Genomic DNA, 26,366 nt, shown 5'->3' on the forward strand with positions numbered 1-26,366 from the left:
ACGTTACACAAATATTATGTCAACTAGCCATCACTTTTCCTTTTGAGCTGACGTTCTTTGCTTCACTAGTTTTATTAGTTAACATTTAAGTCTCTATCTATCCCTGAATGAGGTAACACAATGGTGATTGAGCCTATGGCCCACTCATGAAAGCCTTTGCATTCACAGTATAACAGATTGGGTGTCGATGGCGACTTTTGCGGAAAAAATCCCAAGCGGCGCCCAGTTAGTGACGCGTTTTCATCACCCAGCAGAAGTTGGTCTGCCAGAGAGGGTAGGCGGAGCTAAGCGGCTGCTTTTCCGGTCTCTGCAGGTGTGTGTTGCGAGTAAACAGTAATCTACTATGGCTGAACAAACAAAGAAAAGATGGATGACTACAGATAAAACTTCAACAAGAAGTGAAAATCCAGAGAAAAAGAAACAAACTCGACGCTCAGATGAAGCAAACAGTCTAAAAAGGAAAGCGACCGTCAGCCAGGAAAATCAAGAGTTACAACCGGAGCCAACCGTGTAAATAGTCATTGTTTTGTTGTATAAATGACTTGTTTGTATGAATTGTATTTACAGATATGTTTTCTATTAATGCAAAGCCTGCATTGCTGAAGGTGGCAACAAAGCATTTCACTGCACATGTTGTCTGTGACAAATTGCCTTTTGTTGTGAAGCAGCCACAGGAAACACGTTCTTGTCGCTAAGGTTACGGCTGACGGAGATTGTTGATCAAAAATCAGTTTCACCTTGAATCTAATCGGTTTTAGAGGAAATACAGACAAAGAAGTAAAAGCTGCAGTTAGGTAAAGGATTGGAAGCAATATTGTAGCTGGCATGTCGTGGAAAATGAGCAATTATTGACTGACTTTTTCATTGAATCAATATGAGTTTGTTTGTCTGCATTGTAAGCTGGTACACCACTGGCTTCCCAGTTTGCTTTCTGTCATCGTCGCTTCTCAAGGCCCTTGCGAGTAACACCAGTTACCACCAGCCATGAAATATAATTAGCCGGAGCTACTTACGCTGTCATATTTCGTGAATCTTTACCAAAAACTTTGCTAATCAAACGTGACGACAACTTCTGCAACTTTACTTTGTCTTTAGGAAGGAAAATAACAACACAGGCCTGGCTGTAATCAGCGTGAATGGAGCGAAGCCTGGTTGCAAGTTATAGCAGAAAAGTTGGACTTCGCTTCCTCTCCCTGTAGAATATAACTGGCATGAAGGAACATTATTTTGCTTTTTACAGAGAGCTGATAAACCTCCACAAAGCATCTGTTTTACTAGACCCCTGGGTCACGAAACAAGACCCAGAAACAAATCAAAAGTTGACACTAATGGATGCTACATGACAGAGTTCCCAAACTTACAACCAGTGTGTTCACAGATAACAGGAAGTTCCGCTCCATCCAATAAACAAAATATGTGGTGTTATAATTTAATGCTCCGTAAGCCTGTTTAGGCAGCTGTGCTCTGCTTATGCTTTTACTTTAGCCCACTGAAAACTCACTGCTGCTTATGTTTGCCTTTTAATCCGCACCACCTCCACTCCTAAATGTGCCCAATAAGCTTTAATAACACGTTTTTTCTTTGAAGGGGTGGATCTTTGTTATTGTCACTTTCCATTACCCCTGTGTGCATTTTTAATTGCATGTTGCCGGGGGTGACAAGTTTGCAGAATTAAAACCAAAAATGTGCTGTTAATAACTCTGTATTCATATTCTAATAAATCCATTGAAGGTGGCCGTCTGAATTCGGGTTCCTGAATAGAGACATATATTTGTTGAAAGCAGCAATTTCCTAGACACCCAATAAAGCCACCTATCATTCATTAATGGTCCGAGCCAGTCATCTTTTTGTGCACAGAAATCGGGCATAATTAAACCACGGGGCTTTTAAAATTCCCATCGGTTGTCTCAGAAAGTGTTGGTCTCACGCCTAGCTCATTATCACAGACAATATACGGGTATTAACGAATGACCGGCGTGGCATTAAGTTAAGGTTCTGCTGCAGTAATAGATGATTTCATCGTCATTGACAGCGTCTGTGTTCACATGCATCATTTAATTGCATTGTTTGGCTTCTCTTTGCCATCATAAATTACAGCCCCTTCAGATGTTTCAAAGGAAAAGAAATGAGTGCTAACGCTCTCCTTCAGAACGGGAACGGGCTGATGTGTTCCTCCTCTCAGTTAATGCCTCCACTGGAAAGCATTTAGTGTCACTTGTGTGTAAATGGATTATGTTTCATAGATGCTGAAAGAGGGCTCACTTTGTGCATTTCTAGCACACCCTGCATTTTGCTGGCCATTTGTTTGCCAAAAGTGAAGTTAGAAACAGGGGTTTGTCAAATAGCAGTTATGATAGATATCGATATTTATAATTAGGTGGACAGCTCTATGAATTCAAACCGGATAAAAGGAGGGAAGAGTCGCAACTAACATTTTCCTCTTTTCACTTGTGTACTCAAAGACGTTTTGAATGAAATATGTAACATAATCTCTCATAATCCACTCAGGTTTTTCAATGGAGAAAACAAGTGGTGAGGAATTTCACCAAAATAGGACGTTCTTCGGCTGAACCACTTGAGTGTGTGCAAGGTTAAATTGTTACACTGTGAGCTACGGTGGTAGCACAGCTAACAAACATCATACAAAAGAGCAGCTCCAGTTATGTTTTATAACATATAAAGTGTTCTGCTTGGAATAATAAATTGTGTCTGATATGTTTTTTCTGCAGAATATGTTTAATTACCTTTAAAAATCCTCCCGTGGCATCTCCTCCTTCTCCTTCATTAAAAATTCCTGAATCTGCATAGGCCCCGCCCACTATGTGCTACGTTTCTCCTTTCATACAGCCGAAAACAAAACACGTCTCTGCCATCGTTTAGTGGCAACTTGTTAAAACGTAGCTTGCTTGAAATGTTGTTATTAGTAATAGTAATGTTAATGTTAGTAGTTACTAGAGAGTTTGCCAAAATTACGATGATACAGCTGGCTCGTGCATCACCGAAGTGGTTGCCATAGGTTGCACATAATGATATGCATAGCATCACCCCGTCCATTAACGGGATTGGCTCCTTAGGTTTGTGACGTCTCAAACCTGCCAATCTGAAAACGTGTTGTTCAGCCTGTCCTTGGTACACTGCAGTTTAAAAGCAGACAGGCCCAGCCATGGAGATGACTGCTGATGTTGTCCCTGATATGTCTTGTAGCACATGAAGAACACCACATGGAGATGGTTACAAGGTTAAACACTTGATTCTCACTGGAGGGGGTCTTTAAGTTTGATTCCATCGTAATGTGGTCAGTTAATGTATATAACCGTATTTATCTATATATATTTTTTTGACTTTACAGATGTACTAGATGCTGTGTTTGTGTCCTTTCTTGTTAGCAAGTAGGCTACATTGATTACACCTGTACAGCTAGCAAATTTGCTAGATGGAAATTTTAGAAATATTATAGCCCTCTTTCCTGTTAAGAATATATTTAAATGACAAATGCCTGGACACTAAGTATTGCCCCATAAGGCGCATGTTCCTAACAGACCAGAGCTAGCATACATGCTACCATGAGAAAACTATGCTAGCTGGTTAAGAACAGATACATGCAATTAACAGTGGATTTTAGCTTCATGACACACAAACTTGTACAACCTTATATTTGAAAACTACTTACCTTTTTTTTGCAGTCAAGCAAATGTTTTAAGGTCAATTTCATCCCAAAGATGTTATCAGTTAATGTATATAACCTTATTTATAGATTCTTTTTAACTTTCCAGATGTACAAGATGCTGCATTTATATCCTTTCTTGTTAGCAAGTAGGCTACATTGATGAAACCTGCATAGCTAGCAAATTTGATTGATGAAAGTTTTAGAGATAGTATAAACCTCTGTCCTGTTTATAATATATTTGAATGACATCTCACTAAACACAGAGCAATGGCCCATATGGCACTTGTGCCAGAACTAGCATACATGCTAGCATGTAAAAACTATGCTAGCTGATAAAGAATAGATGCATACAGAAAGCTGTGTGGATATTAGCATCACAACACCACCTCTGGATCTTAATCTTTACCTAACTTGTTTTCCAGTCACCATCACCATATTTACATGGCGGCCATTTTTCTCTAACATCAACCAAAATGATGTTATAATGTTTTGTTATCTGTTAGCCACTTCCTATCTTACATTACTGTTGTAACGTGTTAAATAGCACAATAGGAAAAGCTAATATTCCTAGCTAACGGTAATGTTTGCCAGGAAGTAATTGACTGCCAACGTTAGCTGTTAGCATAAGGTAGCTTATAGGTTCTCAAATATGTCGTTTTACCTTGAATCATGGCCCAGTGTACCTCCAGACTTTCACTATCCTTGCCATTTCAGTTGCTGTTAAATCGAGAAGGAGTGTCAGACGCCCTACATTTATATAGCTTGCATCGTAGAACAAAACCGGGACGACATTATAACAGCATTTGAGCCTCCCACCTGAGTGTGACGTCAGAGGAAAATGGCAGCTATTTGTTGAACTCCCTGCAGAGTTGACAAATGAAATAACTCAAGGATAATTACTATGACACTGGCCACAAGCTGATGTGATGAGATCATGATGACATTTACAACTGTAACACATCATGTCTAAGGAGACTCTCCTCTGTACAGTACACTTTCCATTTTCCAAACCAAACCCTGAAATTAATTTGACTTGACCGCCGTTCCCTCCTTCCTCTCCTCCTGGCAAATGGCAGATCTGTTTACTGCTGATAATCTTATCAGATTCAAATTTCACTCATTATTCTGCCCCCACAAATCTCCATCTCTTTGATTAATCACCTCTGTGATGTAATGAAAGTTAATCCGAGCAATCAACAATCTTGTCTGCAGGGCTGAAGATCCGTGAGGTGATGATCAACGTCTCCCGTCAGCAGGTGGAGGACTTTCACGGCCCGGAGGATTACTGGTGCCTGTGTGTCGCCTGGAGCCACCTGGGAACGTCCAAGAGCCGCAAGGCAACCGTCCGCATCGCCTGTAAGCACCTCAATGTCACTTTGATACCAGGCTGACCTTATTGTTCCTGAAAAGGTTATTCGTCTTCAAACTGGTGCCGTGATTTTGTAGAAGGCATCATTTTTTTTCATCTATGTATGAGTGAGGGGGAGAAGGTCAGACATGAAACAAATAGCATTTTTCGGTGCTCTTTCATGCTGTTGTGGTTGTTCTTTAATGCAGCCTTGTTTACTTTCTTCCCCAGACCTGAGGAAGAACTTTGAGCAGGACCCCCAAGGCACCGAGGTGCCTATGAATGGCATGATTGTGTTGCACTGCCGTCCCCCAGAGGGAGTGCCTGTGGCTGAGGTGAGGGCTTCTTGCACTTCAAACAAGTAACATTTTTTCTCCCATGTTGCCTGGAGAGGAGCCGTCATCTGTCTGGTTTGCCTGCACTGTAACTCTGTCTTCATGCTTCAATGTCTTGATACTCTCCAGCTTCAAACACAAAAACAGTTTACTCCAGTGTTCAGGGTAATATTTATTAATTGATTTGATGTGTTTATTGCGAGCGGCAACCTCCGGGACTAAGAATATAAGGCCACAAATTGCAGTTCCTCGAGTGGTCACTTGAGGCTGGCGCCAAAGGAGAGTCAATCTCCATTAGGCCCCATGTTTACAGCCTGGTACAAACAATGGTTGTAGTTTCTATAGCTCTGTACAGCTAACTATACAGGGGGGAAATCTTGTTTTACTCACCTGTTTACATTTTATTAAGGCTTAAAGTTATATATTAGGGACATGGTCCATTTGAGTGACAGGTGACAGGTTAGCTTCTTCAGTCTTTAAAATATACAACTAGCAACCATCATGAAAGAATCTCTGTGAGAAACACGATGTCTAACAAGGTAATTCACCCGCTAACAAATTAGCCACACGCATAGACTTTCATAACTTGGTGTTTGCCAATCCCTGGCTCCTCTTTTGGCTCCAGAAAACCAATATGGCGGCAACCACAGGTGGCTACAATGTGCAGTCGACAAGCCAGTGGTTAAAGCCACAGTGGCTACGTCCATTATTTAAACAGCCTAGTTACATTTTTGGTATCTATAATCACGCTGAAAGATAAGCTGCTTCTTTAGAGATTAACTGAGCTCCTCAAAACTAAAATGAAGCTCTGTACCAGGGGAATTGTACAATTTCTTATAAAGTAGTATAAAGCAAGAGCTGCTGTCGATGAGCTAAAGATGCCATTTGTTTAGTTTTTCCGGCTCCTTCTGTCCACGTTAGAGTGAGCATTCATATAGAGGGAGTAATGTCCATCCGTGTGCATCGCTCTCTTCTCTGTTTGCTGGTAAAAGCCTATACAGCTATGACTTATTTATACGTCTTGTATTCATTTCGCTCTCACTATCATTCCCTCTCTTCCTCCTCTCAGTGTTTATGTGTCTGAAAGAGAGAGCCTGTCATAGCCATTTTAATTTTTACTATGAATTTAAAATGAGGCTCTCGCGGGCGGTCCAGTAGAGTGGTGTGTGTGTGTGTGTGCATGTGTGTGTTGTGCTGTGCTCTGATGTTGTGTGCCTTCATGTGAAGGCTCAGTAGGCAGATATGTCAATATCAAAGCCGGTGTGCCCAAGCATCTGAAGCTTTGCATTTACTTAAAGACACAGTCCGCGAACTGAGCGTAAACAAAGTGACAGCCCTACCGGCAAATTTCAAAGCACAGGACTGGAACCCTGCTATTACTCCCGCAATGATTGACAGGTCTTTGCATACACCGACTAATAAGTTATTGAATGTTAAAGGCCACAATCACACTTGCAGTTTTTGCAGTGAAAGCGTAGACTGCATAAAAGAACTGGAGGTTGCCTGTGGCTCTGGAAAGTGAAGTCAATGAGGAAGTTTCTTTAACATGCATTTTTTCCCCCAAAGACCAGCAGGAGGCGAATCCTCTGGTTACAAGAAGAGTTGTGATTGTAAAGAAGAGAAAATGACCCTTTTCATGTGATTAACTACGTCATTTTCGTACATCACGTTCAATCATGTGTGTCCCTTTAAAACACGGTGATTGACAAGTTGCTATCATGTAGCCTAGAATATTACTTGTTAAGTATGGTAAATGGTAAATGGACTGTACTTATATAGCACTTTACTAGTCTTCAGACCACTCACACATGTCACATTCAGCCATACATACACTCATTCACACGCTGATGGCAAAGGCCGAAGTGCCAATCTCCAATCTGTATCTACACATTCATACACGAGAGCCATGCCTTGGGGGTGGCTGTAGCTAAGTGGTAGAGTTGGTTGTCTCCCTAAATGGCTCCCGGGGGCGTAGCCATCAGGTATGAATGCATAGATCCTGGTTGGAATAGGTCAGAAGACAAGAAAAGTGCTATATAAGTACAGTCCATTTACCATTTGCCTTCAGGAGCCATTTAGGGTTCAGTGTCTCGCCCAAGGACACTCCGACATGTGACTGTAGCAGTCAGGGATCGAACGCCCAACCTACCGATTGAGGGACGACCCACTCTACCACTGAGCCACAACCACAGCCTGTTAAACACTTGGTTATACTGACAGACGTATGAGGGAGTTGGCTGGCGAAGCAAAATTTTACAGTGAATTACAGATGCACCAAGCTAGCACTAGCACTAGCTGCATTTGGTAACAACTCATTCCTCTGCAGCTCCGCCCTCATGTCCAAATACGGTCATCTCAGGCTCCAAAAATAATCCAAGATAATCATAAAAGAATCTCTGTGAGAAACACGATGGTTAACAAGCTAATTCACCAGCTAACAAATTAGCCACACGCATAGACTTTCATAACTTGGTGTTTGCCAATCCCTGGCTCCTCTCCGGCTCCACCCATTCGTCCAAATATGGTCACTTTTGGCTCCAGAAAACCAATATGGCGGCGGCCACAAGTGACTACAAAGTGCAGTCAACAAACCAGTGGTTAAAGATAATCCAAGATGGCGTCGGCCAATATGGTGGATGGACTGTACTTATATAGCGTTTTTCTAGTCTTGCGACCACTCAAAGCTGTTTTTACACTACATGTCACATTCACACAATTATACACACAATCAGTCAGTCCGGGAGCAATTTGGGGTTCAGTGTTTTGCCCAGGGACACATCGACATGGGGATCGAACACCAGAATTGAATCTGTAGTCCTTAAACAAACAGTTGGTTTCTCATGTCCACTTCTGGAATACCATCAATGATAGGAAGGCATCTTTTTCCGGTTGTTTCCTTTAGTCAGTGAGCTTTTTGCACAGTGCTTTTACACCCTGGCACCTTGTGTTTACACTCTCAACCTCTTGAATTGAAAAATCTTTAACTCAGAGCAGAAAAATGCCCGATGGCATTAACATGTTTTATTCTCCTTTTGTCAAATCCAATAAAAAAGTACAGATCTGTACGTTTTCTTTACAGCTCTGTTTTTAAAATTTTATGCTTTAAAAAAAGTCGGAGTGCTGTGTCTTGTGTTTTTCAAGAAGCATTCTTTATGATTGGGCTTTATGTTGTGAATAGTAAAGCTTCTTCATGTTTGTAGGCAGCAGTAAAACAGATATATATTTTTAAATGTGATCAGCTTTTTCATCAGTAAGTTGAACTTTTTAGGAACAGTCAGCAGTAGGATCTATTTGGACATTGTGTCTTTTTTCATGAGCTTGGCTCTTTTCCAGCATGTTGGATTTGCAACGAAAATATGACAAGGTTAAAGAGCTGACCCTGAACTGTGTTTCAAATCAAAAATATTTCTCAAATATTCAATATTCATGCAAAATAAGCAGCAACTAAGGTTACATAAAGATGTTTTTATCAAAAAATCTGCAATTATTATTCTTCTGGACTGTGTGGGTGTGGTGTGGTCAGATTAGATTGACAGTGACCCCACAACCCACACACTGTCATCAGGTTGTAATGCATGGTGCTAAATCCTGATTGTACTAAAGATCATGACCTCTGCTTTTTATAACTAAGCCCCACCCACTTTAAACCAGTCAGAAGAATACAGAGGAGAAATACAGAAATCTCATGTGAACAAACAAAAACTGTTCTGTATTTTGACAGGAAATACTTTATTCATGCAGGATGTGTCAGACACAGGAAGACATCTGTTTTCTAAGGGCCTTCACGGTATTTCATGTTGTTTACATCAGATCGGTGTTGGACTTGAAGCAGTGAAAGAAGGAAATGCTGTTCGTATTAATGTCGACCGGTTCACACTTAAAAACAGGTTTTACCAGCCACAGCTGTTTGTAATATTGTATCTACCCCCCCAATTCCCTTTGAGGGAACAGACTACAAGAAAAAACTAATAACAACCATCTACTGATATAAACCCAAAGCACTACCTGCAGTATTACGATGACCTAATCTTTAATTATCACCTTCGACGCTTCACTAATGTGTTTTTTTTTATCACTAAGACTTTTGTTGGACCACATTTCAATGTGTAAATAGGAAACTGGTAACTCAGCGCTAATTAGTGAAATAATTAACATTATGCCGGCCCACTGGAGGTGTTACAAGTCTCACAGACGTTAATGTGAATCCAGAAAAATACAAACACCACCCTGTGTTGCTCTGCATCAGCATGCATTATTGCCTGCTATACTATAGCCTGCAAAATGAGTCCTTCTTTTGCTTCCTGTTTTCAGAGTACTTGCTAGTTGTTGTGAATGGTGTCCACCATGTGTTCCTGGAAGTGTTAAAAAACAATATTAGCTTTAGCTAGCTAGCTTACAAATTGATTGCAAGAGACAGGCTACATCAGGGCTGTCAGACTTAATCAAAATTAAAATCTGGGTCTAAGTCGAGGGCTGAAACAGGGTCAACATTGAACATGATTCATCCTGGTGTGTTGTTGTTTGGCAACACGAAAAGTGACCCAAGTTTGCTTGCTGCACCCGAGTCTCCCACAGGAGCAGCTCGGCTTGGAAAGCTCTCACTGCATCATACATGTCCGTGATCACACGGTCCTGTCCTTAAAGCTGGAGGTTTAGCGAAGTGAGATACTTAATGTCGCACACAAACGCCAACTTACACAGCTGGTGCTTGCACTGCATTCTGGGATTTGTAGTATCAGTGCTATGCATGCTGTACACAGCTGGTGCTTGCACTGCATTCTGGGATTTGTAGTATCAGTGCTATGCATGCTGTACACAGCTGGTGCTTGCAGTGCATTCTGGGATTTGTAGTATCAGTGCTATGCATGCTATACACAGCCGGTGCTTGCAGTGCATTCTGGGATTTGTAGTATCAGTGGTATGCATGCTATACACAGCCGGTGCTTGCAGTGCATTCTGGGATTTGTAGTATCAGTGGTATGCATGCTATCCACAGCCGGTGCTTGCAGTGCATTCTGGGATTTGTAGTATCAGTGGTATGCATGCTATACAGAGCTAGTGCTTGCAGTGCATTCTGGGATTTGTAGTATCAGTATTATGCATGCTATACACAGCTGCTGCTTGCAGTGCATTCTGGGATTTGGATTCGGCGTTCTCAGCTGAAAATAGTTCAACTTTTGGAACACTGCTGCGCTTCTCCCTCACCGACCAATCAGAATTGGGATTTCAGATATCAATTTTGTAGACAACGATGGTTGAGGAGAAGCTAATCCTTGTTTTAAAGGTACATTATCCAGGTGTAGAGTTGCTGCTAACGCCAGGACACGATTCCTTTACATTGTTTTTACGTGTTTTTTGTGAAGTTATTAAGCACACAGAGGGATTTAAAACAAACTTAACGGTACTATCCGACAATTTCGTATCCTAGCGGAGGTGAGAGGCGCTCAGAAATTGAGGGTTGTGGGCACTGCCAGCACAAAAAATGCCATAGTAGACACTGAGTAGTCACCCTTAGCCAATAAACCACAGGGTTACATCAGATAAAAACACACACCCAGTAAGAAGGTTGATCTCAGTCCAGCTAAGCATGTGTTTAAGTTTCTGAATCCAAAAAGCCCCTGACACGGGCAAAGAGTGAGCAAGCACAAAAAAGTCTGCAGCACAGACCTGGTTTGCTAGCATCTCTAGACTTTAGGCAGAGTTTAAACGTAAGAGACTTTTAGCAAATATTAAATTATAATCGATGTTAACTTATATGTTAATAGAAAGGGCTTTATTTCCACACTCTTTATCTCCTAAATCTGAGCTAAAACTCTGCACTTGTGTTTGAATATGTACTTGAATTACAGTTTTAAGTTCTGTATTTTCAATTTGATCAAATGATCACAAAATATATCAAGCTTGGCTGTTTTTAAACTCCTTTAAGATGACCATCCACAGCCCCTATAATGCACTTGAAACTGTGCTTTCTGTTTGTGTGTATGTGTGATGAATGATTCAGCTCGCACAAATGGAGCAGCGTTGTACCATGAGTGTCCCCCATGCATTGTGGTCATCAAATAGGCAACTCTTCATGCATTCATTAATGGGACTCTGGCTAACAAAGAGAATGGTAATAGTAAATAATGCAGGGACAAATCCGGCTCCCTCTAGGATGACTTGCATCAGAGAGAAAATAAAATAGTCCCATCCAGAGTTGGAGACGGGAGCTCCACTCTTCTCTTTTCATCATCGTTGGCTTTGCTGAGAGGTTAAGGCTTTTATTTTGAAACCAACGCTGTGAAATTTTGGCTCAGAGAGAAGCTGCGGCTCAGCTATAGTTCGAGTTGGAGGAATTGGGGTCACCGTTCACTGTGATCTGTTGAACTCTATTTGTATTCTGAGGCATATTTATTTTGGTCGTGACATCTGTTTGAATCTTTTCATATTTCCTGCAATTTGCAACGGATCCTGATGGAAATTAACAGTTGTGGAGTTGAAGAAATGCAGTTGTCAAGATGCAAATGAAAGCACTTCCAACTCATGCATGCTGTTTTAAGACATAAACGCCGTACGGACCGACTTTACAGCTTGAAATCCCCTTATGTCGCTGCTCTCTTCATGTTCTCAGAGGCAACACTAACACTGAGAGAGGGAAGAACTTTATCCGCATCTCGCTGTGACTAAGCCACCCGGGAGTTTACCCGGCTGCTGTGTGGGATGTTAATGAAAGTGAGAGAATGCCGTATTATCTGTCCCAGCAGTGATAGAGGCAATAATCTGTGCGCGCTGTAAGACCCACCACAGAGGGAGTATCATCGTAAAACAGCTTAGGTTTATTGGTGACAAGAGTCAAGATACCCAAGTCCTTTCACATGGCTCCTCTTTTTATAGACAGGAAGTACTTTAGAGTACACATTATAATCGCTTTTATTTTAAGGTATTGCTTTATTGGCTTTGATTGGAGCAGGATTATCACACTTATAATTTAGCCAAAGCAGTATTAAAATTTCATTTTGCTTATATGTTTTGACTTGTGAAATTTCTGGGGTCAAATTATGTTTCTCTACAATAAGGAAAGAGAAGTTTGTGTTCATTTCTCTGCAGTAACGTAGCATCACACAGAACACGTGTTCATATCGTCACTGTCAGTGCTGCTGCAGCTTGATTCATGCAACGTCTGGTTGTTTTTTGAATCACGGGAATATAGGAGGCATTGAGCCCACTGGTTTACCTGTTGCTGTAAGTTTTGACAGAGTGGTCATTGAGACATACTGTCTTTTAACTATGCGTTCATGTGTGCACGGTGCATGCCCTGCATCTGTCTGGAGCGTTGGCTGTGCACGTCCTCAGAAATGAACACTACGTGAACACAAGATGCATCATGCACATGAAGGTAGGGGCAGCGTAGAGGCAGTGGGGTTCTGACAGGGTCGACCCTGTCACAATCTGATAGACCCAGTCTGCAATTATCCAAATCTGTGCGATGTGTCATTCCCACTGCACAGCGACACACATGCCTGTCAAAACAGCTGGAGACAGATAAGTTCCACTTTAGAAGTCGACGTGGAATCCTTTGAAACTAAATGGAAACAAGTCCGGGACTGTAACGTCCGTGAGGAAAGGAAGAAAATGTAACCTGCCACACATTTTGCAGTTGCATATGGCCTGAGCTTTGTGGTCCTCCAGTAACACGCGTAGTGCACAGCAGTATGTGAACGGTACGCAAACGCAAGGTTGAAAAACAAGTGCATCTCCAGCCTAAGACAACACTGAGTGTGTGGGATGGCAATGACTCAGCCAACGGTGAAATAACATAACCATAGAGTTATACAAAGAGTGCAAAGTGGGAATAGGTGCTAACGTTTGCGGGCTAGGTAAATTGTAGCATGCTTCCTAGCCTAGCTAACTAGCTTCCAATTTGCTGTGTGGAGTATATTCTTAATTTAAAGGAGGAATTCGCCCACTGTCAGTCACAGCTGGTGTTTTCGGTAATTGATAGAAGCTATAATATTTTAAAGTGGTGCCATTGGTGTGGAGAAAGTTGTACAAACAGCTCGTGGTTTCGCCCATTCTACATTCCTACAACACCCAGCGTGCATTGCGCCCCTCCCTCTGGAGTGAAATACTACCGTTTCCGCTGCAAACAACGGCTCAGAGCGGTACAGAATCCGAAATACGACGAGAATATACCGGTGGATCGTATAAAACATCTTCAGGTCTGCAGTCTACATTTCAAACCTGACGATTTTGACCGAGACGTGACATCGGAGGCGGGCGTCCTAGATTGAGGAAGTGTAGTTTAGCGAGCTCCCTGGTGGATAGCGTCCTCCTACCATAATGGAATTAACTCTCCATAATGGTTTGATAGGACTGAGGTTGAAAATCGGCGAACTGGCCCTTTAACAGCAGGAAGGGTCGTCTCTAAGTTGAATGTGTATAGGTAAGATGTCAAATCACTTTACCCTGACAAAAGGGGTAAACATCACGTAACTTCGTCTTGCTACATCCTCCCAAACCTTGATCTTTTACTAACCCAACCAGTAGTTAGTACCTCATGTTTGCTCTGCTTGTTGCGTGTGGTCACGTACATCATTTAGAAGAATAGTTATAGATGTCTTTTAAGCAGCAGGATGTGTTCAAATTCTAGTGTTACATAAAAACAATGAAGTCTTCACTGTAATCATAATCACAAGAGAATAAATATGGTGGACATAAATATGATTGCATAATACATGAAGCTCTAAGGAAACAATTAGTGAGGCATTAAAACCATCAGGGGAGCATCATTTTCTGCGACATCACTGTCACAGTGTTTTTTTCCTTTCCTGGACAAGGTTTGCTGCCGACTCTACACATCTGACGCTCAGCTGTCACTTTGGGATATTTTTTGGAAAGTATCTACTAATGACTAATTAAGCACTGTAGCCGAAGCCAAACAATTAGCATAGAGACAGTTTCAAGCCTCCAAACCTAATAAAAACTCATTTAAAATAGGTTTTGTACATTTAAAGCGACATCCAGGCAAATTACCATTCAGTCGTGCCAGGTCTAAACAAGTGGCAGCTGGCTCTGTGAGGTTAAAAGTTTAGTGGTGGAGACAACTTTGGAAAAAAAACTGTTTTACAATCATTATTCCCGCATTAAGCGCCCAAGTATTCTTCACCGAGCGTAATTAATCATCAAGCCTCTCATCCAAAGTCATTTGAAGTACTTAAAATGTAATTATTCAGCGATGAACATAACATTTCCAGAGATGGTGTGGAGATAAAACCAAGGACACAAACAGGGGGTTTAGCCACCCCCGCCTGCTAGAATATGCTGCTGTCAGATTTGGAGGGCTCATTTGTTTAATTCGATTTCATGAGAGTCGCTGCTGCACAGAGAAAAGGCCATACATGAGGAAGGAAGGAAGGAAGTGAGAGGAGGAGGAGGAGGAGGCTGCCTGTTAATGAAAATCAACCTTAATTGAATCAGATGGAAGAAAACCTACTGCGATGCTTTGTGATCGTCTTCATGTCGCTTTCACTTCCCATTTAAATGATTGTAAATGTAGGTCATTACATTTCAGAATCATGGAAAGACCGGCTTGACTCTTTTTTTTGGTGTTAGGTGATACCTCTCTGCACATAAACACAGAGATGGCTGCAGGCCTGTTGGCTCTCTCATCTCGCCCTCTTCAAACAGCTCGAAGCGATCAGAAATATGAACTGCTGCAGGGTTCACGGACCCCCTGCTGACCATTTGATGCTGCTCTCAATGTATCACGAGCTGTTACGACTCTCTCCTCGGGTTGGAGATGAAGATGTTACTGAAAAGTCAAACTTAGAGTGAAAACTTTCAGAGGGACAGTGTTAGAAGATAATGCTATGATAGCCTGTTATGAGTAAAAACAATGAGGTCTGTTAAAATCTGCTCCGAGGTTAAAAAGATCAAATGAATGAGGATCGATTCAAAACATAAAATAAACAAATGTCACGCTGAAAAACGCTTGAAACGTTTTATTTTATATTGTTCAAGTTCACTGAATCTGCAGTAGAGTTTATCTGTGATCTGCAAAGTGGTCTTAGTTTGATAGCCTGAGATCGATTGCTTCTGTCTTCACCCTTGTATGGGTTGAAATCGCAGTATTTTCCTCATTCGACTACAGATGTCACTGAGGAAACATCATCATTTCAGTCATGTGATAATTTTTCATTTTAAAAAGAGTAATTTAGCTGTAAAAACTTGCTAACGTGTGTGTGTCAAGTGAGTGTCAAGTGAGAGTTTAGCTAACATTTTATGTAAGTTAACTTTAGCAGAATTTAGTAAATCAAGTGTGTGTGAGATCAGATTCAGGTTCTGAATCCTTCGAAGGGCGTATTTGTGCATCCTTTGCTGCCCAACATATCCCAAGATTCATTGCGTGCCAATTCAAACGAGATGGCGGATTCTTACGCGGCCGAGGAATACACTTAAAATGTCAAAGGTTTCAGATCAGTTGAATAGCTAGCGCTACATATGTTTAAAATAACGAAAGGGCCCTTGAAACAAATTATCTTTAAACTAATAGTTTAAGTTACGTTACGTTGGTTATGCTAGCTAGTTAGCCTGCCAGCTACCTGTTGCTAGGCGACAGGAGCAGCGTTTGGAGACGCAAGGTTAAGGGCGGGAAGAGCTAGTGACGCAAACAGGACATCCTCAATTGCAGAGGGAACCCTGTAGCTGTGATGAGTGGAGCCCCTGCTTGGTCGCAGAGGAGAACCTGTAGCTGTGTCGAGTGGAGCCCCTGCTCGGTCGCAGAGGAAACCCTGTAGCTGTGATGAGTGGAGCCCCTGCTTGGTCGCAGAGGAAACCCCATAGCTATATCGAGTGAAGCCCCTGCTCGGTGGCAGAGGAAACCCCATAGCTATATCGAGTGAAGCCCCTGCTCGGTGGCAGAGGAGAACCTGTAGCTATGTCGAGTGAAGCCCCTGCTCGGTCGCAGAGGAATTTCCGTAGCTATATCGAGTTAAGCCCCTGCTCGGTTGCAGAGGAGAACCTGTAGCTGTGTCGAGTGAAGCCCCTGCTCGGTCGCAGAGGAGAACCTGTAGCTGTGTCGATTGGAGCCCCTGCTTAGTCGCAGAGGAAACCCCGTAGCTATATCGAGTGAAGCCCCTGCTCGGTGGCAGAGGAGAACCTGTAGCTGTGTCGAGTGAAGCCCCCGCTCGGTCGCAGAGGAGAACCTGTAGCTGTGTCGATTGGAGCCCCTGCTCGGTCGCAGAGGAGAACCTGTAGCTGTGTCGATTGGAGCCCCTGCTTAGTCGCAGAGGAAACCCCGTAGCTATATCGAGTGAAGCCCCTGCTCGGTGGCAGAGGAGAACCTGTAGCTGTGTCGAGTGAAGCCCCTGCTCGGTCGCAGAGGAGAACCTGTAGCTGTGTCGATTGGAGCCCCTGCTTGGTCGCAGAGGAAAACCCGTAGCTATATCGAGTGAAGCCCCTGCTCGGTTGCAGAGGAGAACCTGTAGCTGTGTCGAGTGCCGCCATATTTGCTATCATTGGGTGAATTCAAATTCACTGGTACACATGTTTTAATATACAGTATTTTGCACTGTTATCTGTAAAGTATGTTTCATGCATTTGGGAATATTTTGTTTTTTGAGGACTTAATATGTTTTAACCACTTTGTACTTAACAGTAATGTAAGAGAAAATAAGGTATTTTTAATCCTTCATACTGTGTACTTTCTACTCTCTACCTTCCTGTCCAAGTTGGTTAGAATAGAAAAACAGATTTACAGAGGGAACATTGCCTGTCACTCTCATATTTATTTCTTCTCATATTTCAGAGGGAGTAACATTTTCAGGTTGAATCCTGTTTAATGGTCGGCATGGCGACCTTGACAGCTCACAACCCCACCACAGGCAGACTGCTGTGAGGTCTGTGTGGCTGGGTTAGGTGCTGTGTAGTTCAACACTGGTCGCCGCTATCTAAGTAGAACAAATTTGCCAATTAAGCAAATCCGTTTCCTGTCCTCCCCAGGCACTGGCTTATCAGGCTCATTTGAGTCCGTCCTGTCCCTGCCTCCTCATCAGCATGTGCATCTCTCTATCGCTTCCCCCTGAAGGGGAGACTCGAGGACCAACACAGAATGCAAATCACACTCTGGGTTTATACACTTCCTACAGCGAACACTGGAAAGGAGTAGAGGAGCGGGAGAGCGAGGGAGATAAATCAAAGCCAAAACATCAGACGCAAAAACCAACCAAAGTATAAGACGGTTATTTTAATTTACTTTAGTAAAAGAATTCCCAGAGATAAGGACTAAAAAAGTGAACACTCAAAGACAAAGATAATTTGCATATTGTTCTCGTACGATCACAGAGGCTCCAGAGGGACAATTATGTGGTCAGTTACACAGAAGAGACACAACTGCGGCTGTAAAATGGTTTAATGAAATTACATCTTTCTACTTCTACTTGGCTAGTTTATCACTTTAAAACGCCTCTACCACTGGGATGTAATGTAGGAGCTTTCCAAAAGAAGTCTTCACCTATACACCTGGAGCCCAGGGACCTGTACGGGTTCAAGGCCTTTCTATCACTGCAGATGCCCCGTCTGTTTATTATTGTATTTAGTACCTAACTGGATCGGAAAAGTATATGCGCTGACTTTGTACGTTTCCTGGTGATATTTAGGATCAGATCACAACTTCGATAGTTGGTAGGAATTTGTATAACCAGGTCTTACAGGTATCACACAGCCCTGACCTGTCCGGCACCTCAGGTGTCTCTCCTCTCTGACTTCTACTGGGTCGAGTCTAAATTATTGCAGTGAAAACACATCTTTGTACGAATGTTAAGGGTCCGCTTGGGTTATAGTTTGTCATATTGGACCTGTGAAAACTCAGTTTTCCACTCCATTTCACAAATGTCTAGATTATTTTCCCTTTCATTAATTATAATATACTTTTAAAAAGTGATAAAGTGGAGTCAATGCCATATTGCTACAGCAGTCAGAAATGAACATATTTTCCTTCTGGGCTGATGACAACCAAAGCCCTTCAGCCTTCTAGGAATACGGTGCATTTGGAAGAGCCTCAACAGGAGAGGTGAATTATTCCTTAAAGTAATCATCTCAAAGATTTTCATGTAAATAAATGTCTGTTAAGCCGCTATCTATCGCCGAATGGTGATTGAGCCTATGGCCCACCGATGAAAGCCTACCAGAGAGGGTAGGCGGAGCTAAGCGGCTGCTTTTCCGGTCTCTGTAAGTGTTGCGAGTAAACAGTGATCTACTATGGCTGAACAAACAAAGACAAGATCGACGACTCAAATCAATCAAATCAAATTTTATTTGTATAGCGCCAAATGATAACCAGACTTACCTCGAGACACTTAACAAAGAGTGGGTCTAGACCTGCTCTTTTTGTAAAGTTATTATACATATACGACTACAGATACAACTTCAAAAATACGTCAAAAAATCCAAAGAAAAAGAAACAAACTCGACGCTCAGATGAAGGCAAACAGTCTGAAAAGGAAAGCGACCGTCAGCCAGGAAAATCAAGAGTTACAACCGGAGCCAACCGTGGACGTCTGGTTAAATTGGGAAGTGTCCTCCTGCGATCACTGTTTATTGCATTAGGTGCTGCCAAAGAGAACGAAACAGAAATCTTCTAGATTATGGCTTTAACACACTATTATAACGTGCTGCAGAATACAGGCAAAACTTAAGCATAGACATGAGAATAACAGTGATAAAGAGAGATGCAAATAAACTACAGTACAACACAGAGCGAGTGCTGGGAACAGAGAGTACAAACACCTTGAATCTCAACAATTGAACAGTGTTGCAGAGAGAAAGAGTGACTGATGCTCAGTGAAGGAAAGATCGATGCCTCAGTAATCCATACTTCGACACTCTCACACAGCTCACTTGTTATCAATACCGGCTAAAAAGGATTGATCGGAAAGCTCTTGTGTTTTATTTAAGTTGGGTTGCAGGCTCCTGGCAGACATATAACGCTCTGAAATGGTGCATGTTTGCAACTTAACACTCGAGAACACTCAAAAGTCTCAAGCTAGCAGTTTTTGTGAGCCCTTTTTATATTTGTCATTACACTGGTTATTAAATCTATCTTGTTACTTTGATACTTACCCGGTTTAGCAGATTAAATACAATGACACGATTGATCCGTTATGAAAACAGTTTATTTGCCTTTGTCTTTGAAATGGAAACAGATTTGTTTTCCTTTATCAGTAACATCCATTCATACATAGTAGAGGCTGCTGGCTCTGTTTTTGTTTGTCACAGCAACCCCTGGCCTTGTGTTACCCCAAGTACACGAGAGTATTTTGTTGTCAGATAGTGAACAAATATAATTAAAAGTTTTTTAATTACTAGCCATGAGCTTGGCTGCATCAGATGCCGCCGATGGGGATTGTCAATATAGTATCAGGGCTTGAGCCAAGGTTTAGAGAGTAACACAAAGCAGCGACAGAAGAAGAGGCAGGCCTATGATGGAGGCCACTTTCTGGAAGTATGCTAAGAATAAAGCCTTTATGTGCTCAGCCTTTTCTCAGTTTTGTCAGGTCCGGTTAAGAATAATACATTATGTAAGACGCTAATGTGTAAAAATAAAAAAAATCTGTCCCCAGAGCTGGTGGAACGGTCAGGTGTGCTGTCTCTGGAGTTACACGTGCTTCCTCTCTGGCAGGGATCAGATCTCACCTGCAGGCTCCCTGTCCGCTTACTCCCCTCCCCTTTCAACCCCTTCCCTATTTCCAGTTACAGTTATAAAAGTAATAAAAGTTTGATCACTCACTCTCCTTGTAAAAATATTCAAGCGTTAGCCTTTCAGTGACCCTGATTTAAGATGTTGGAAATCTTATGCCATTTCACGGACGCTGTATCTTTTCATAAGGGTTTCCTTACTGCTATTAATAATGTATGTAACATAACCTGCAGGGGGTAGACAACCCTTCACCCACAATTTCATATAATGTATTACAATAACACTCTATACTAAGGTATAGATATTCACACTTAACTAGCTGTATATTTTTTGCATACATATCAGAAGCAGTTTGACTCTTTTTGAGAGTTTTCCCTTGAAAACCTCCTTTTGCTAATCATGTATGGACATTGTTGTACATGTATCATAATATGCTGAGCTCAGTATGGGTCACATCAGTGGAAGTACCTCAATACTTAGTCTAGTTAATGGCCAAGAAGCTGTGGAACATAGTATGCAGAATATAGCATTAATAAGTGTTTTATAATGACTAACAAAGAGCCAATATGCTACTTATATGAATGCTAATAAGCAGCTAGTTAGTAAATATGAGTACCGTGATATAAAGTGTTATCTGCAATTCACCATATTCACATTGCGGCCATTTTGGACTGATGTCAAACTGAAGTTGTGAAGCAAAGATGCTGTCTTGTTGTTGGTCTTCTGTGTTCCAGGTTGTATAAACATCAGGAATCATTTATCAGCTACTAGATTAATCAAGAACTGAAAAGACAAATGGATAGTTAAAATTAAGAGGCATCATTGCCACAGGTTTAAAGATAAATAGCATTTTTGATGAGTCATTAGCTACCGTGAGACAACAGCTAACGTTGTCATTCAGCCACTTCCTAGCTAATATTACTGATTAATAGTGGTGGGTTAGGGAAGGCTAATTCCTAGCTTACATTACTGTTTGATAGTGTAAAACGATACGATAGGAAAGGCTAATTCTTCGCTAATGTTAGCTACGTAACAGTGATGTTAGGTGGCTTTCAATAATATAAGCTAGCTAACGGTAATGTAGCCTTCTAGCTAAGGTTTATTTTAGCTAGGATGGCAACATTAGCAGTTGTGGCTGTAATGTTAGCTAGCTAACAGTAATGTAAGCCACAAAGCGGTTGAATTAGCTGTTAGCTGTTGTGACTTAGATAATGAGCTATCAAATGTGCTGTTTAAACTTTTCACTTGTCGTTTCAGTTGCTTATCAATTTAGAAGCACTGACATGAAAACAATTTTTACCCTTTTCCTTTACGGTTTGCAAACCTCAAAATACAGCATGGAAACATTATAAGAACATTTAAGCTCCCTGCCCAGGGTATAAAGTTTTGAGTAACGTTTTTTTTTTTTTTTGCGTTAGAAAAAAATATAGTATTGTGTTATGCTTAGAGGTTTCCCTGCCATTGTGTTCAACAGCTTTAGCCTACACAGGTGCATGATTGACACAAATTAAATGCACACCAATAACTTCTCACTGTCTTCGTAGCGCATTGTAAATGAGTACAAAACACCTCAATGCATTGCTTTTATTACTGATTAAAACATATGGTAGTTGCACATTAATTCAGCTCATTATTTAAACTTGTTACATTCTGATAGAAATTAGATTCATTGTTAAAAAAAAATGCATTTAATGTGATAAAGTGTCTCTGAGTCTTTTGCTTTAGGCAATGCATTTAGTTGTACTTTTCCTGAGGTAGCATATTACCCACTAAGCATTAAAATATATTGAATTTCCTGAACGTAATGTTGGAATCTCAGTCAAGTTCCATCTCAGCACTTCTCTATTAATGTGTCCCATTCGAATACGTATCGGGAGAGAACAAAGGGTTGGGGGTTAATTTTCAATTCAGTGAATTCCCCGCATTCTGTTTTTTCATCATTCTGTTTACAGCCGCCGACTGCCTGCAGGAAATAGTTCTTTAGTTTCTTCTCCTGATGTATAAGGAAGCATATTTTAAAGTAATTTGATATCAGATAAGATAATGTACTGAGGCAATTTGTGTATGAGTTGCTACACAGAGTTTGCGAAACTGACCTTACACAACTAAACTTGTGTTATTATGTAAGTTTTTTCTTATCTAATAGTTGGTGTCATCCCCATTTAATTCATGTGACCTTTTCTCCTATCATAACAACACACGCAGTTTAGTAAAAATAGCCTGAATTTTACTGAAAGCAAGATAAAACAGAAACGCGATATAAGGCTGCAGCTTGAATCTTCCTCTAAATGTAATTTGTTGCTTGTACTCCAGATAACCTGCCGGTCAGTTCAACAAAAGTCACCCGGTGGTTCATTATCAGCTTCCGAAGGCTTTGTCGAACACAATGTCAGCCATTTCCTGGTATCACATTTTCCTCGTCTGCTTCTTCCACTAACTCAGTCGGACCTGCCACTCCCACCTGCCCTGCAATCACCCCTGTGTCCCCCCAACACACCTGCTCCCACTTTCCTATCAGCCCTGTGGCACATACACTTCCATTCATTTGCTGCCAGATCATCTATTGTGTTGCTGTCTTGAAAGTCTAGCCATTTTCTGTGCCTGCCTTAGTTTTGCTTGTTATGACCCCCTACCTGTCTTATGGACACCTGCTCTCCAGCGTGAGTCCCCTGTTGGATATTTTTCCCAATCTCCCCTGCCTCCTTACTTTTGACTTTTGCTTGTTTTCAACCTCGGGTGAACTTTTTATTTTACTGGCCTCTGAGTTGTACTTTTGGGTTCAAACCTGTTTTTTACCGAGCCTTTAAATTGTCTCTCGGTGACTTTAGAGATGCCTTTTGGGGAGAATCATTTCAGACAATACACAGACTACGTATAATGTTGTAAAACAACAGAGTTCACTTCTTTTATCCTTTTGGAAAGAGGCGGCAGTACTTGCAAAGAAGGTGATAAAGCACAAGCCTCCTACTTGTCAAGGTTAATTCTCCACTTCCCAGATAGTAGACAGGGCCGCAGTCAGGTAGAGAGGGTACACTTTGTACGATTAGAGGAAGAACTAGTGCGTACCAGACTCAACTCTAGATTTATAAGAGTCTTATAAGAATTCTCTACATGGATGGATGGATGGATGGATGAGAGAGATGGATGGAGAGGTAGGTAGGTAGATGATGGATTGATAGTGAGAGAGATGGATAGAGACTTAACTTTAGATTTAAAAGGCTATAAAACCTCTTTGGATGGATGTATGGATGGATAAATGGTTGGTTGGATAGATAAATACATAGCTGGACAGATGGATGGAGAGGGAGGTAGGAAGGTAGGAAAGTAGTTGAATGAATTGATGGAGAGAGAGAGAGAGACTTTAGATTCATAAGGCTACAAAACCTCTCACAATGGATGGATAAGTGGATAGAGAAATTAGAGATGGATAGATGGATGGATGGATAAGTGGATATAGAAATGAAGAGGTAGGTAGGTATATAGTCAGATGGATGGATGATGGATGGATGTAGAGCGAGAGAGAATTGGGTATAGAGGCGGATGGATGGTTGGATGGATGGATGGATGGATGGCAAGAGATTCGGGAGAGAAATATTGATGGAGGGATAGCTCCATCCAGAGATTATGGCTGTTGATAGGTAAATGGATGAATGGATAGATCAACGGATTGCTGAATGGAAGGATGGATGGGTGGTTAGATAGATGGACGGACGGACAGACCACCGGATGGAGTTAGGTTGGTAGGGGGATTAATGGGTGGATGGAGGGATGGTTGGCAAGAGGTTGTGGAGAGAAAGATGGATGGAGGGATGGATGATGGTTGGAGAGCAAGAGAGAAATGGGTGTTGAGGCGGATGGATGGATGGAGGGATGGATGGATGGATGGATGGATCAAGAGTTGCACAGAGACAGAGATTATTGCTGTTGATAGGTAAGTGGATGGATGGATAGATCAACGTATGGATGGATAAATTGACGGACGGATGGATGGATGGAGAGGTAGGTTGGTAGGGGGATTAATGGATGGATGTAGGGATGTATGGAGAGAGAGACACAGGCAGAGAAAAAGGGATAGATAGATAGATAGATAGATAGATAGATAGAAAGTGTAAGAGTGCTTGAAGCAGGTGTAGACTCACTGCATAAATAATCCTTTACGATGCATAAAACAGAAATAATCATGTCTATGATGAAACCACAGGAAGGCAGAATTTTCTGATTAAAATGGAAAATGTTCAGTTTTTCTCCACTGTGGAAGTGGAAACTGACTGCTGCTGTAATTGAGTCGACTGATTGTTGCAGCTGTGGAGAATGTAGTTCAGCATGGTCGGCAACACAGGGGTTGATTAGAGACTGGAGGTGTGAAATACTGAAAGACAAAAATATGAAGACAAAGACGGATTGAATGACTGATGTGGCCCACCCTCTGTGGTTGGACGGTTTATCTTGAAAGCTGTGGAGCCAATGATGAAAAAAAGTCAAATTAAAGGCACATGATGAAAGACTTCTTGGCCATCAAAGGGAGAAAAAAAAAGCGTTTGTGACAACGTGACTCCTGATTTATTGATTTCTCAGCTCAATTTTTTCATCCAGGGCGCTTGGAAAGAGCCAAAGCAATCTCGGAGTTTCTTGGCTGTTGTTATAGTCCCTTGGCAAATAGACACTCTGGCGTACAACCCCGTGCACAAACACATGGCTCTCCCAGTGGGGCGGAGTTTTTAATCCTCAAATACACTGCCATAAATCAAACCCCGGTCCCTCATGCCCCGGCTCGTCTCTCTCAATGAAAAGCTCAAGCCAGTGGCACATTAATAGCAATTTACAGGGGCAGTCATGCGAGGAGAGGAGCATCAACAGAGCGTCCTTTATTTTGTAGTTCCTTATTACTTTCAGTCACCACACGGACACTGAATTTGTAACGATAGAAGATGTGCCCTACCGTCTGCATCCCTCCCTCAGAGTGGATGTCACTCATGTTATACCTTTCCCACAAACACCTTATGTTGCAACCCCTCACTTATCTTAATACATGTAGTAAGACAGCTGAGAAATGCCTATTTCTGGTTTAAAGATTATATTTTGAAGTACTGTGGTGCAGTCTTTGGAAAAGCTATGAGAACATTTAAGGAATCACAACATGCAATATACTGTATAACTGTACTTTTATTCAAATCTCTGCTGTGTATAGAGAATGATCAATGAATTGCACTTAAGGGTTTCTATGGATGCATATTAAAGCAACACGCCAACCATCTAAATAAAACTGTGTATGATTATCACCTCATTTAAGCTCACTCAAACATAGTTTAAGGTGTTAATAAGCAACTGTAACGGTTTAACAAACATGCTTAAAAGGCCATAAAAGGCAAGTTTATTTTCATTGCACATTTCATACACAAAGGCAATTCAAGGGCTTTCTAGTATCCATTAAAAACATTTAAAAGAAAGAAAACAGCATTATGTGAAGCGTAGAAGAGAGAGGATGTGAGGGCAGTGCAGTGCAGAACATTTAAATTCAGACTTTAATTGGTCAAAGTTAGTGAAAGTCTTAATGTCCTCTGAAAGTTCGTTCCAGGTCTGTGGTGAAAAGTAACTATATGCTGCTTCTCCGTGTTCGGTTTGCACTCTGGGAACAGTTGACCTGACAGGTTGGAGAGGGTTATATGGTAAAAGACATTCAGAGGTGTAAGCCATTGAGATTTTATAGACAAGCAGCAGTAGAGTTTAAACTCTGTTTTTTGACATGTTGGAGGCCAATGATGAGTCCTGGGAAATGCCGTGATGTGTTCTTGGATTCCAGCAGCAGCAGCATTTCAAATGAGCTGAAGTTGAGTTTTTTGGGGGAAGACCTGAGAGACGACCATTACAGTAACATCCTGCAAATCAAAGCATTGATATGATTCCTTACTCCCAGCAGCTAATTTTAGTGCTGAAAACAAAGTAGTAAACAGAAATGCAGCTTAACTACCATGTTATACAGCCACAGTGAATGTTATGCCTCTTCCCTGAGGACAACAGTGTGGTTAGCAGTGCAAAGTCTTTACTGTTTAGAGGATACACGGAAAGCTGAAGCAATTAACTCAACTAACTAAACAAACGTAATAGACATCATGATAATACATCCATGTATGTGCTAAGTTGGAAAAGAAACTACTGTGTGTATTGGAGGAATCGTAAGTACATTTACAACAATCAGTGTGCTGCCTGTCAAGTTAAGTCATGTAGCAAGTGAGAGTAGCCTATGCAAACTACAAACAAGAGCAGAGAAGATCAAAAAGTTACAGAAACCTGGTCGTAAGCTTAACAATAACAGTTGAATGTGCTAAACGTATGCTACTGAAG

The 26,366-nt window shown here is 41.5% G+C and overlaps 1 protein-coding gene across 2 annotated transcripts in view; it reads left to right on the forward strand.

Annotated features, from left to right (window-relative positions):
• The window catches only part of unc5da (unc-5 netrin receptor Da), a 260,842-nt gene that overhangs the window by 182,434 nt on the left and 52,042 nt on the right, over positions 1-26,366 (forward strand). For both annotated transcript variants that reach the window (XM_069673462.1, XM_069673461.1), the window contains exons 3-4: positions 4,880-5,023; positions 5,247-5,350. In XM_069673462.1, the coding sequence (XP_069529563.1) occupies positions 4,880-5,023; positions 5,247-5,350 (248 nt within the window). The remainder of the gene's footprint in view (positions 1-4,879; positions 5,024-5,246; positions 5,351-26,366) is intronic.

The sequence above is a fragment of the Semicossyphus pulcher genome, unplaced genomic scaffold, assembly GCF_022749685.1.
Source record: "Semicossyphus pulcher isolate SPU_LCO1_2020_fin unplaced genomic scaffold, fSemPul1.0.p SCAF_22, whole genome shotgun sequence".
NCBI classification, from domain to species: domain Eukaryota; kingdom Metazoa; phylum Chordata; class Actinopteri; order Labriformes; family Labridae; genus Semicossyphus; species Semicossyphus pulcher.